The 13387-nt window shown below is 39.8% G+C and overlaps 1 protein-coding gene across 10 annotated transcripts in view; it reads right to left on the bottom strand.

Moving 5' to 3' along the window:
* Nucleotides 1–13387, bottom strand: part of mef2cb (myocyte enhancer factor 2cb) — a 236834-nt gene that overhangs the window by 45606 nt on the left and 177841 nt on the right. For 5 of the 10 annotated variants that reach the window (XM_078214800.1, XM_078214804.1, XM_078214807.1 and 2 more), the window contains exons 5-6: nucleotides 10752–10889; nucleotides 3452–3638 (exon numbers count right to left, since the gene is read on the bottom strand). In XM_078214800.1, coding sequence (XP_078070926.1) covers nucleotides 3452–3638; nucleotides 10752–10889 — 325 coding nt within the window. Of the gene's footprint in view, nucleotides 1–3451; nucleotides 3639–10751; nucleotides 10890–10945; nucleotides 11090–13387 lie in introns of all 10 variants that reach the window. The other 5 variants (XM_078214798.1, XM_078214802.1, XM_078214799.1 and 2 more) reach the window with 2 other exon arrangements.

Here is a 13387-nt window from a genome sequence, read left to right as displayed (position 1 = left end):
TCCGGCATGTCTTGCAGCGGTTGCTGAGGTAGGGTTGTGTGGTGTCGTGGTCACTGTTCTCCTGAAGGCTGAGTAGTTTGTTGCAGACAATGGTCTGTTTGAGGTTGCGCGGTTGTTTGAAGGCAAGAAGTGGGGGTGTGGGGAACACTTCAGCAGTCAATGGCATTCAGCCTCTGATCTTCGGGTAAGCGTTCTCCAAGGCGGCCTTCAAGACACACGACAATGCAGAATCGCCGTCAGAAACTGATAACCAGGTTCCGCACACGAGGACGACCTCAAGTCACACTATCTATAACCTGTACTTAACCCTCTCTCCACTCGCATTGTCTGTACCTGTAAAGACTTGATTACCTGTTAAGACTCGCATTCCAACCATTATCTTGTAATTGAGTTTGTGTCTATATATGCCCTGTTTGTGAACCCAACTCTCCACTCACCTGATGAAGGGGCAGCATTCCGAAAGCTTGTGCTACCAAATAAACCTGTTGGACTTTAACCTAGTGTTGTGAGACCTCTTACTGTGCCTACCCCAGTCCACATCATGGTCTTCATCGTCTATGGATGTGCCAGTGTTTTCAAGGAAGGTGGAAAAGAATGGGTTGATCCTCAGGTGGGGAACCTCTCTTGGTGGGGAATCTCTCTGTTGGAATAATGTGCTAGCAGGGTGGTCTGCACCATTCATGTTGACCTCCTAGTTTCTGCTGAAGCAACACAGGTTTTCAAGAATGATACCTGGACATCAGGGGTTAAGTTATGAGGAGAGATTAGACAAATTAGCCTTTATTCTCTCCAGTTCAGAAGGTTGAGGGATGATCTGATGGAAGTCTCCAAAATATTTACAGGAAAGGACAGGGTGGATAAGGATAAACTGTTTCCATCAGTTGAAGGCTCTAAAACCAGGGGCCATAATCTAAAAATTAGGGACAAGCAAGCCGTTCAGGAGAGATGTTAGAAAACACTTCTACACGCTGAGAGTGGTGGAGGTTTGGAACACTCTTCCTCAAATGGCGGTGCATGCTGGTTCAATTGTTAGGTTTAAGTCCAAGATAGACTAATTTTTATTGGGCGGGGGTATCAACGGATATGGACTTAGGGCAGGTGCATGGAGTTCGGCCACAGATCAGCCATGATCTTACTGAATGGCAGAGTGGGCTTGAGGGGCTGGATGGCCTACTGTTCCTGTATTTCTATGTTCCTAACCTTTCCGTGTGAGGGGCCCATTTTGAATTTTTTCTCACTCAAAGCAAATTTCAGAAAGATGAGGCATTAGGAATTTATCTTGTTATAAATCAAAACAAGAAAGAAATTTTACAAACAAGCTTCAAATGAGAAAACTGGTTTATTCGCTTACTTGATGAGAATTTTGAGACCCAGCGTAACCAGAAGCCAATGTAGGTCAGGATGCACAGGGAATGGTGGGTGAATGGGACTTGCACAAATTAGTCCTTAGACGGTGAAAGGCACTGTAATGCAAGTTCTTTATTTTTTATGATTTATCTCTTCTTCTGCTCTGAAATCTGGACAAACCTAACACTAGGCTTGAATCCAAGTGCACTGGTATATCAATTCTTTAAGAGCTTTGAAAGTGGAATGAAACTCCAGCTGCAACATGGTCATACCTTGTGCTAATGCCCTATGACTATTGCCAAGTTCAGCACTTAAACTAACTGGCTATAGTGAGTCTTTAAGGCCGATTTATTAAGATTGTTGACCTACACCTGACAGCCCAGACTGATGGTCAGTGAGCATCAATGGGGATTAAGCAGTTGAAGGATTGAACCATCATTGGCATTTCTGTGTGAGTACTTTCCATGAGGAAATGGAGAGCAAGCCCAAAGGAACTCCCAGGATCTCGAATCTGGCAATTCCAGGCTGCAGTCCCACAATCTCTTTTGATTGCAAGATAAAGGCGCAACTCATTCACAAATCACTGACAAAAGAGAAAAAACACAGCAGTAATTTGGATGCAACTCTACAAATTTCCTGCCATTCTGAAACTGGAATTTTAATTCAGTGCTTGTTGATGACAGGACATTGACAGAATAATCTGGGATTTGTCAGAGCAATTACTGATCAGTTTCAATTCATTCCTGGCAGATAAACATCGGCAGGCAAATATTCCCTCGCAGTCTCTTTCCACTCCCACCCTGGCAGACAAACACTCCCTTACAGCCTTCCCCAACCACCGTCAGACAGACCCTCCTTTCAGTGTCTTGAGCCCCAGCCTTCCCCCTCCCTCCTGACTCACCATTGCTACCGCTTCAGCACTCAGGTCTTGGGTCAAAAGCCATCAGTCAACTTCCCACTGCTCACTGCTCCACCAATCACAGGTAGTTTCTCTCCCTGCATTTGCTGCTGATTGGATGACACGTTGGGCTATCAGCAGCAAATGCAAGAGAGAACCTGCCTGTGATTGGAGAAGCAGCTCCTTACAAAATCCTTCATTTCCACTTGCAAGTATTTTGAACATCAGTTGGTAGGCTGGATGGAAACCATTGGCAGGCTGGACTCTAGCCCATTGGCCATATGTTGGACAAGCCTGTTCTACCAGCCTGCTACCAGATTTTCATGCTTATATTCATTCACCCATCTGTTCCCCATCTTTCAGCTGTTCACACACTCTCCTAAGATTTTGGTTATGTCTTTTGCTTCCTGCTTTATTTCACTGTGCTTCCAATTATCTCCTATGTATATCACTGCCATTTAACCATTATAACACGTTACAAGTCATTCTATTTCTCTTTTTCACCTCTTCCTTGTGTTTTCCCCAATTCACTTCCTTTATAAATTCAATTAATCAGAAATTTGGGGAAACCATGCAGACGCTACGACAACGGATGAATGAACACCGCTCGACAATCACCAGGCAAGACTGTTCTCTTCCTGTTGGGGAGCACTTCAGCGGTCACGGGCATTCGGCCTCTGATATTCGGGTAAGCATTCTCCAAGGCAGCCTTCACAACACACGACAGCGCAGAGTCGCTGAGCAGAGACTGATAGCCAGGTTCCGCACACATGAGGACGGCCTCAACCGGGATCTTGGGTTCATGTCACACTATCTGTAACTCCCACAACTTGCCTGGACTTGCAAAGTCTCACTGGCTGTCCTGTCTGGAGACAATACACATCTCTTTAACCTGTGCTAATGCTCTCTTCACTCACATTGTCTGTACCTTTAAAACTTGATTAGCTGTAAAGACTCTCATTCCAATCATTATTCATTATTCTGTTAATTGAGTTTGTGTCTTTATATGCCCTGTTTGTGAACAGAACTCCCACACACCTGACGAAGGAGCAGCGCTCCGAAAGCTAGTGACGTTTGCTACCAAATAAACCTATTGGACTTTAACCTGGTGTTGTTAGACTCCTTACCAAACAAAAGCAACATACTTGGAGCTTTGGATATGCATAACACTGACCTTCCATTCACATGGACGTTACTGAACCTTACCTGTGTTTCCTGCACTTGGTGGCCGCTGTGTTACTCCAGGAGACATACTGTTCCTCTGCAGAGAAGGATGACCCAGTGACATTAGGTTGTGATTGCCCAGTGAGCTGCCTGGGCTACTGTATACCAGACTGTTTTGGTTGGACACTGGGATGGAAACTGGCATCTCAAAGTTAGGTGGTGGAACAGCCTATACAACAGGAAAGAGCATAAAAAAATACCAAAATAGGAAGGAATAGTCAATGTTACACAAATAAGCCTGAATTCAGCTCTGAGTTCATACCAGTGCAGCGATGGTTTGACTTTGCAGGACATTTCAATCAGTAGCTTTTTTTTCACTGCAGAATTTTGTACAATCCATTTTGTACAGATTAGAAAGTAATTTTATCCCGATAAAAGGAAAGCATTAATGAAAATGTAATACATAACTGTCATAAGATGCTTTCAAAAGTGATAGAACATTTTGAACAAGGAAAACTAGTCAAAGTAACTGAACAATTGGAATGAACTTCACAAAAAAAGTAAATTCTGTATTGTTAAACATTTTCATTTTATGTTATGAGGCAAAAAAATTTAAAGTGACCATTTATTATTCATTCATAGGATATGGAAATTATTGGCAAGGCCAGCATTTACTGTCTATCCTGGAAGACCCTTCAGAAGGTGGGAGTGAGTCATTTTCTTGACTGCTGCAGTCTGTTTGTGAAGTTACTTCCATCAGTACGGTTATGGATGGAGTTCCAGGATTCTGGTCTAGTGTTGATGAAGGAACAACAATACATTTCCAAGTCAGTGTGGTGGGTGACTTGAAGGGAAACGTGGAGGGGGTGGTGTTCCCATGCATCTGCTGCCTTGATTTTCTTGGAGGTGGCAGTCCCAGATCTTGTCGATGAAGCCTTTGCAAGTTGCTGCAAAGTATTTTGTAGATGGTACATACTATATTCATGGAGCACCAGCATTGGAGTGAGGGAATGCTTTCGTGTTAACAGAGAGGGTAGTCTGGTTTATGTAGTGTACATGGATTTCCAAAAGGTATTTAATAAAATGCCATGCAACAGGTTTGCTAGCAATGCTGAATTATGTACATGGAATAAGAGGGGCAATGGCTGCATGAATACAATGTTCGCTGAGTGACCCCAAGCAGAAAAAGAATAGTTGTTTCCAGAATCGGACAACTGGGTTCTGCTGAGATCTGTATTAGGACCTCTACTTTTCCTGATATCTTTTGATGTCTGAGGCTTGAATGTACAGAATAGTGGGGACGATTTTCAGCTGCATCTGGTTACGCAGGTGGAAAATCCAGGTGGAGTCTGTAAATGCAGTCTCTCCAGAGATCGTGTTTCTCGATTTTCCCTGTCCTTCACCACAAAGGGAGAGAACCTCATTTTAATGGATTCTAATAAATTTGAATATCATTATGCAACTCCCCGCCACATGACCCCCCCACCCACCTGAATATTCAAATCTCACCAACGTGACATCAAGTTGGTGAGGTTTACAACAGCTTTTTGTAAATGAGATTCAGTCGAGGGATCTCCTTTGGGGTGCAAAGGTAAGCATAACCCCGGGGGGGGCATGTTCGGGCATGTGCTTAAGTGATGACTGATAGCATTGTCATCAACCTTTTCCGTCACTTTGCTGAAGACTGAGAATAGGTTTGATGGGAGAGTAATTGACTGGATTGGATTGGTCCTGCTTTTTGCAGACAGGACACACCTGAGCAATTTGAACTTGGAAGTTTCTCTAACGTTTGATGTTCCATTGAACAAGACTGGTATTAAAGGTGTTAAAACAATACCAATGAAAATGCCTGGCCATGGGAACTCCCACTGCATTGTCATTTTGACATGTTGTTCTGATGGCAAAAAACTGAGGTCATTACTGATCTTGAAAAAAAAGGCAAAAAGCGTTGAGATTCCACATGGAACTTTTGTTCACATTCATCCTAAGGGATGGAGGAATGAAGAAAGGGTGCAACAAAGATGGAGGAAGTGTGGTCAAAGCATTTGTGACCTTCCACAAAATGAACCATATTAGCATGCACAAATGACTGAGGCCACAAAGGTAGGGGTGTGTGTCCGCATGCGCATGTGACAATTGTGAAGGCATTCAAGAATTGGAATATCAGCAATGCCTGAGATGGCAGTAAAGGTGACGTACTATTTGAAGAACATGACAGTTCATATAACACCAGCGATAATGAATGTGATGGCAGTGAAGAAGAATTTTGGAGCATAAATTTTGTGCTGCAATTTTTTTGTTTCTGTAATGGTAAATGTAAGTATTAAGTATCTACATGCTCTGAAATATTTTTTCCTCAATATTTATTTTTAAAATCCTGGTGCGTCTTATAGTCCGGCAACTGTGGCTGCTGTCAGTAGCGTAGGCAAACATTTTCTTTGTGAGCGGGCCAAGGGACTTTCATGTTGTTTTATGGTATTCTTGAGACATCAAGCTATTAAAGACATTCATGGCGCATTTGTACTTTCACTGATGCTATAGCAAAAATGAAGTAGTTTTCACATCATGGACAACAATAAAGCAGTTCTAAATCTGTATGATATTACTTTTCTCTAATAAATGTCAAAAAACAACTTGAAATCTCACAACTGCCAAACCACAGTGTTACGCAATGCCCAAACTCCCATCACGCACCCAGCAGCAGCCCCTAGCTTCCAGGTCACATGCCTAGCATTCACATGCTGCACCTCACCATCACACACCTTCCATTGATGTCAGCCTCAACCCAGCTCTTGCAGCCTCCACATTCCTCCAAATTTTCAGTTATGGATGGCACATTGCCCAAATGTGGAGATGCCGGCGTTGACTGGGGTAAACACAGTAAGAGTTTTAACAACACCAGGTTAAAGTCCAACAGGTTTATTTGGTAGCAAATGTCATTAGCTTTCGGAGCGCTGCTCCTTCGTCTGTATTAACCTGTGCTTAATGCTCCCTCCACTCACATTGTCTGTATCTTTAAGACCTGGTTGGCTGTAGAGATTCGCATTCTAATCAGTATTCTGTAACTTGATTTTATGTCTCTGTATGCCCTGTTTGAGAGCAGATATCCACTCCATCTGACGAAGGAGCAGCGCTCCGAAAGCTAATGGCATTTGCTACCAAATAAACCTGTTGAACTTTAACCTGTTGTTAAAACTCTTACGACATTGCCCAAACACAGTGCAACAAAATCAATGAGATTCTTTCCTCTCTCTTGCAGGACAAATGGTCAGCAGAGAACCGGTGGGCAGCAGGCATCAACCGAGCCCGAAGGAGGAATCAGTGCCCTGCAACATGGGCTGGTTGCAACCAAACCCACAGCATCTGACATTGCCAAGGCCATTCAAAATGATGGTATATCATTGTCTTGTGTGTCTTCTCAACTCCCTCCTCTTGTTATCTGGCATGATGAGCAAGCTAGAGGTCGTATAACTATGGACCCCTTTCCAAGATGCTCTCTGACACCCATCAGGTGCAAAGGGATTCTGGAGGGATAATCGCTGCCTCCCCCTCTTTCCAGGATAGCCTCTGAATTCCTGGAGGCAATGGCTGTTTGATCATGGTAATAATGTTATGGACAATCAATGCAGCAGTCCATTACAAAATTTGAAAGCTGCTCCATTGTGTACTGGACAATGTGCTGCTGAATGTCTGTTCAGTTGGGTATAGTAAGAAGTCTCACAACACCAGGTTAAAGTCCAACAGGTTTATTTTGTAGCACGAGCTTTCGGAGCGCCGCTCCTTCATCAGGTGTGGAGCAGCACTCTGAAAGCTCGTACTACCAAATAAACCTGTTGGACTTTAACCTGGTGTTGAGAGACTTCTTACTGTGCCTACCCCAGTCCAACGCCGGCAACTACACATCACAGTTGGGTATGGTCAGTGCGAAGGCCTACATTAGACATTCACAGACGAAGATTCTGAAATAAACATCAAATCAGCCGGAATAGCTGTTTGATATCATGATAACAGCATTCTTAATGCGCTGGGTGCATGGACAGCATGCTAGTGCTGGAGCCCTTGCAACAGGCACCATGAGGGTCTGTGCCAGAAGTGGTTAGAAGCAGCTGTAATGCTATTCTCTTGCTCCAAGGCTTCAAGCCCAGTGGCGCTTCGAAGTCCAATATTTTAAGAAGTTACCAGTCACACTTTATTGTTTACTTTTAAGTTAATTTAATTGATAACCTTTTTTACTTTGACCCAACCTTAATAACTTAACTTCATTTAAATGCAATAATGCAAGTCTTTTGCTCGTTAACATGCATTTAAAATGATTCAATACCATCTCAATGACTTTCCACACAAATGTGCTATGGAAATTTCGCAACATATCTTTTACAAGCAGGGCTGTTGCAAACATACTCAATTTATTTTGGCTGTGTTACTGTTATTTTTGATGGGAAGTTTTGGATTAGAGGCTGTGCCTAAAGTTCATTCAGGGTACCCACATTAAGTCAGGTCTTCAATAGCTCTTTGTTTTTATTTTCTGACCATGGCTTCTCTGGGATCCACCATTTCAACTTTCCTTAGTAATGTCCTTCCCACCCTTATTTTGTGGTCTACTGGGTGAGGCGATTTGAAATGGTGACACTACACCATGCATGTGTGGGCTTTTAGCAGGCTGTCATTTTGCTGGTGCCATCCTTCCTGTAAGATGACGCCATCTAATACTTGAATCTGGACGCCCTGCACTTTTTAACCACACTGACCACAGTATGAACTGTCACAAGCTGAAGCTGGAGACAGCAATATTCATTTTATTTATTTTGTGAAACTCTTCCAATATTTTTTTTCTCAAATTGAAATATTTACTTATATACCATGGCCTATATTGACTTACAGGACAAAAAACAAATTTAAAATGTTTAGAGTAACAGTTGTAATCACATTGCTGTGTTAGGAGAGAAAAAACTATTGTATTTACATTCATAATAACAAGCATAGTTTAAAAACAAAGGAAAAAATTAAGCCCAACTTAGCAGACCACACAATATTATAAAGGTGATCACTATGGCGAGCTTATTATTCATGCAACAGTAAGCACATGCAGAAGTTATGTTATTTCTCTCAGTTTTCTGGCTAGGCATATGAATGACTATGAGTATTGAGGTTTTGGTTTAGTTGTCAACGAAATAGCTTAGTGTTAAGGCAGGAATATAAAATGTTTTTGACGGGACGCAAAGCAATTTTTGTAATCCTGTTAAATCACCCCAGCACACAATGTGTTTGAATTTCATCAACAGGATTCCATGCAAACTGACTCTCTACAGCAAGCAGTTAGCTTTAACCCTTTGAGTACAGATATCAGGTTTAATTTTTTAACATAAATGTTGCATTTTGAAGTAATATTTGCATTATTTTTAATATTAAAAGGCATAGAATTGTGTTTAATAATGAACAAATATGATAGATGTTTCTATAAGAAAATCTTTATTAGTTTATCCAAATTGTCTTTTGATAGGCTTTTAAAACTTTATATAGCTGACAGTCATTGATGTGATATTGCATGCATGTCGTGCGTATATTATGCAGCAAGATATATCTTCACATAAAAATGCATTTATGCCTATGTGCGTATTTACAAAGTTGCTGCATGAAACATCTATTCTTCCTATTAATTGAACAAACACTTAGTAAATAAATCCATGTGGTTAATAGGATGAGAATAAATGTAAAATATATCCTAACGTTTGGTATTTGTAACCCTGACAACAACTTCCTCACATGCATAATAATAATGACCAGGTGGGTGGTGAACAAAGACAGGGAAGTACGTTGAGTAACCAACACTGCCTTTTCATCAAGGGTACCTGGGTTTGAATCTAGGTCAGAAATATAGAAAAAAGTTTTTCTACAATGGATATTAAAGATCCTGAGTAAATGAAGCAGTGTCAAACTGATCTGAAGTGAATGTTAGTACAGTATGGCATCACAAGGAGGTTTGGCACACTCAGCCTTACACTGGTTATATCATTAATATACGTCAGAAGGACATGGAGTAGGTGAGTGAAACAGACATATTGGGGTACACGTGTTTGCATTGCAAAATTGGCATACTGCTTGAGTACTGGAGCAGGAGGGCACTACCAAATCCTATCTGTGCCATATTTGACCAGTGATTATTGTTGCAATCATCGAGCGAAAGGAAGGTTGAGATGAAAACAGTTCTATTACGTGTTGCTTTTTATTTTGGATGAACAGATACAAATCATTGAGAAAAGAACTTGAGTTACATAATGAAGGCAGAAATTGTCAACTTTTGGTGGAGGGAACATTAATCGCTATTCTGTTAAGTGTAATTTCTACAGTTGCAATGTGGTTGCATGCGATTCAGTGACATTTTATAACAAAAATCCTATCTTCACAACAAAATCACAGGTCTGTCAACAGATCAAAATGACATGTGGCAAATTTATAGGATCTTAAAATCAATGGATTACTGTGAAAAATGACTGTTTTTCTTAAATTATTAAGAATACTGGTTTATGAAGGGTCGTGTGTATTAGCATATATGAAGGAGACAGTATGGATATGTTTCAATATTTTTTAAAAAATGACTGAGAAAGTTATCAGTATTTGTCTTAAATCTTTTCACTCAAACATCCTGTTTGAAAAAATGTAAGACATTGATACTAACATATGTTGGTAGTGAATGCTCTCTTAGGAAGGGATGGCTATTAACAGATCAGTATTTTCTGAATTATACACAGAAAACACGGTTCCATACCTGTAATCTCTTCTGTGGTTTTAGTAAAAGCCTTATTTATTCTTACTTGGTTCATTTAGAGTTGTACAATGAATTCAAAGGTTTTGCAGATAGACTTCCTGTTGTAGACTATGTTGCAGCCAATTTGCTGTTAATTTTAGACTCTCAGTTCTTCTATTTAACATTTCAGTCAATCACATGCGAATGAGCAATTCAGAAAGCACCTAAAAGCTGCTTTAAAGGGATGACAACTAGCTGCTTTAAATGGACTGCAAGTTTCAAAATAATTTAGAATCTGGCAATAATTTCACACTATTGTGACTGTACGAGAGCTATTTTCTTAAAAAAATGTTTTTATTTACTAGAAACAAAAATGGAATTATCATCTGAATTATGTATATTGGCGGATAAAATAATAATAAGGAATAAGATAATAAATAAGGGTTTATTTTGTCCTATTGGAAGGTGCCTTGTTTGTAAACTACATGTAAATCTGCCTGAAATGCAATTTAATATGAAAGAAACCTGCACTGAAAGGGTAAAGTAGATTACTGCAGCAGTCATTAGCAGAGCAGCCATCTAACTCATGGTACTTACAGGTATTTTATGATTCCTGATCATATTATCAAACTCTTCATTAATTTTTTTGTATTTTTCTTCAGTGCGTGGGGTGAGAGCGTAAGAGGAGTCAGGATCAGGGCTGTCACAGCCTTTGTTTTCTTTCTTGTTCAATGCCTGCCAGGTTCAGAGAAATATCAAAAGTAAAAATAAAGGAGGGCCCTCGTACTTACACACAATCTTTGCCTGCTGATCATTAGATCAATATCTTCATTTATTTTTCTGCACTTCTCGTCAGACTCAGGGCTGTGACCCACTGAATCGTCTGCGTCTGGGTCTGGGCTGTCACAGCCATTTAGTCCCTTCTTTCTCAACGTCTGAAATACACAATTTGCAAAGTTCAAACTTCTACACAGATCACAAGGGACACACCGGAATAAAGGATGTCTAAACTCTGAGGGACTTTGATCAAAACTGTAGTCCATTTAAGATCAAAGATGGTGAATAAATACTAAATGAAAGAAACCAAACTAACACTACTATATATGAAAGGATCCACATACATTTCATGAAAATACCAATTATCGGTTACAACTTTGGCGTGATTATATTCATAACTATTTACAATAATACAGTACAACTTTTCAGAACCCATCAATTCAACAAATTGAAACAGTGTTTTCTACCTCAAATTTATGCATCTGCCGTTTTATTGATTGTTGAGGGATTATTAGCTATTTAGCTTCAAAACTGAGCATTTTTTCTTCCATATCAATAGTTCAAGAAACTGTTTCCTGGGAATTTTAACACAATGTTATAAGCAAAATGCGCAGAAAGCAAATATTTAATATTCCTCTTTCAAAATGTATTGGGTGAAACTAATTTGTTATATTTTTGATTTTGGTTTTGTAACTTCCAAAAACTAAAAAAAAAGCTTTTGCCCGTCCTTTATACATAATTAAGCCATGAGTTTTCACATATTTAAAGTCTCTTTGTTTTCAATGAATTCTTTCATCAGGTACTTGCATCAGCAATAGAAATATTCTGTTCTCATCAATTACTATCTTATTCATTGTTATTCAAGCAATATTTATTTCACCAAGTATTTCTTGAACCACATGGAAAAATGAATAAATCATTGGAACAGAACAGGCAATATCATGCTATGCAACATTCTTCACCCAATGAATGACACCAGATTTTTTTTATTAAGACACCTGGATTTTGGTGAGAGTTTTGAAGAAATCTTGTTCCGCAGGCAAGCTTTTTTCAGTGATAATGGAAGTGGTAACAGATTTTGCTGTTGTACAAGTTTTGTCCAGTATTGAGTGACCACTGGGATGTAGCAAGTGTCTCACCTCTGCTACTGAAATGCATATTAGTTACTACCTCTGTGGTTTTATCAACTTCTTACTTTAAGATACATTTGCAAACCATGCAACTCCTATTCAACTTAAGAAATGAAATTATCTGCAGTTTGTACAGTAAATGCATTCATTTTCCATTTACATAAACAAACTCAAGCACACATACACTCAAAATAATCCTACAAATCAGCAAATAAAACTATTGCTGTAACAGTTATACGCAGAAACACTGACTCTGAAATTCCAATTGTCTCTCATGTTCCTCTGGGCAACTGCTATAACTTTGAAAAAAAACATTTAGCCAGATCAGCCCCCTTGCTCAGTGCTCTTATGGGAACATTGGTAGAGTTGGGGGGTGGGACCTGAGCAAACTCTTCCCTCTGCACTGATCTATTGGCAGAGTCGGAGGCTGCCAGAATTTATGACAGTCATGGAAAGGCAAACACTGGAGATGTGTCTAAAGTGGCATTTGGACCCAAACAGTTCAAGTGGATGATGTGTCCTTCTACTGACCCTGCAAATTCTAGCAGGGCCAGTGATGAAGAGGATCATCAGGCACAAACCGTGCAGAATTATTAAGATCATAAACCAAGAAACTTTGTGAAGACTATGTTTATTGCCATATTGAGAAAAATATATATTGAGCTCACTTCAAACTATCTGATGTCCATGAGTAATACCACATGAGTAATACCACATCATGAGTAATATATCAGGATCTTTGGCAAGATGTAATGACAAGACAACACGTAAAGGATGGCAATTTCTAGTTGTGACCACCTGATGGCCACACACTGATTTGTCAGTTTCCTTCTGTTCTTGACTGCAATGTTCTTTCAGCTGCTCTGCTAGTGTCCCCCTTTCTGACACGACCAGCTGTCCAGCAATATTCCATGGTTGACAGGTGCAAATGTCACAGCAGTGATTCCCTCAAAGAATAAATGTTACCAAAAAGCTGTTAGCAATTGGCAGTTTTTACAAAAGAGATATTGCTGGAAGTTTAAATCATCAAAGTAACAATATCACGTAAATCATGACAATATTTACCTATAACCCTTTAGCTAAACATATACTTAAAGCACATCATAAAATTATGCATCTGTGTCACTTTTATTATGGAATTCTGTACAATAATTGTGTCAAGTCTGTACAGACAAACTATATTAATTCTAAAGTGCAGGTGCAGGGATTTTACTTCATAATTTTCTAAATTTGCTTGAATTTTCCATACATTGAAGGAGCCATATTTTATCTTTGAAGGTAGATGCATGACCATTTTCAATGAACTACAATTTCAGACCACATATT

Source organism: Mustelus asterias, chromosome 6, assembly GCF_964213995.1.
Source record: "Mustelus asterias chromosome 6, sMusAst1.hap1.1, whole genome shotgun sequence".
In the NCBI taxonomy this organism is placed as follows: domain Eukaryota; kingdom Metazoa; phylum Chordata; class Chondrichthyes; order Carcharhiniformes; family Triakidae; genus Mustelus; species Mustelus asterias.
Note: the sequence above shows the minus strand (reverse complement) of the source record. Positions and strands in the feature narration are given on the sequence as shown.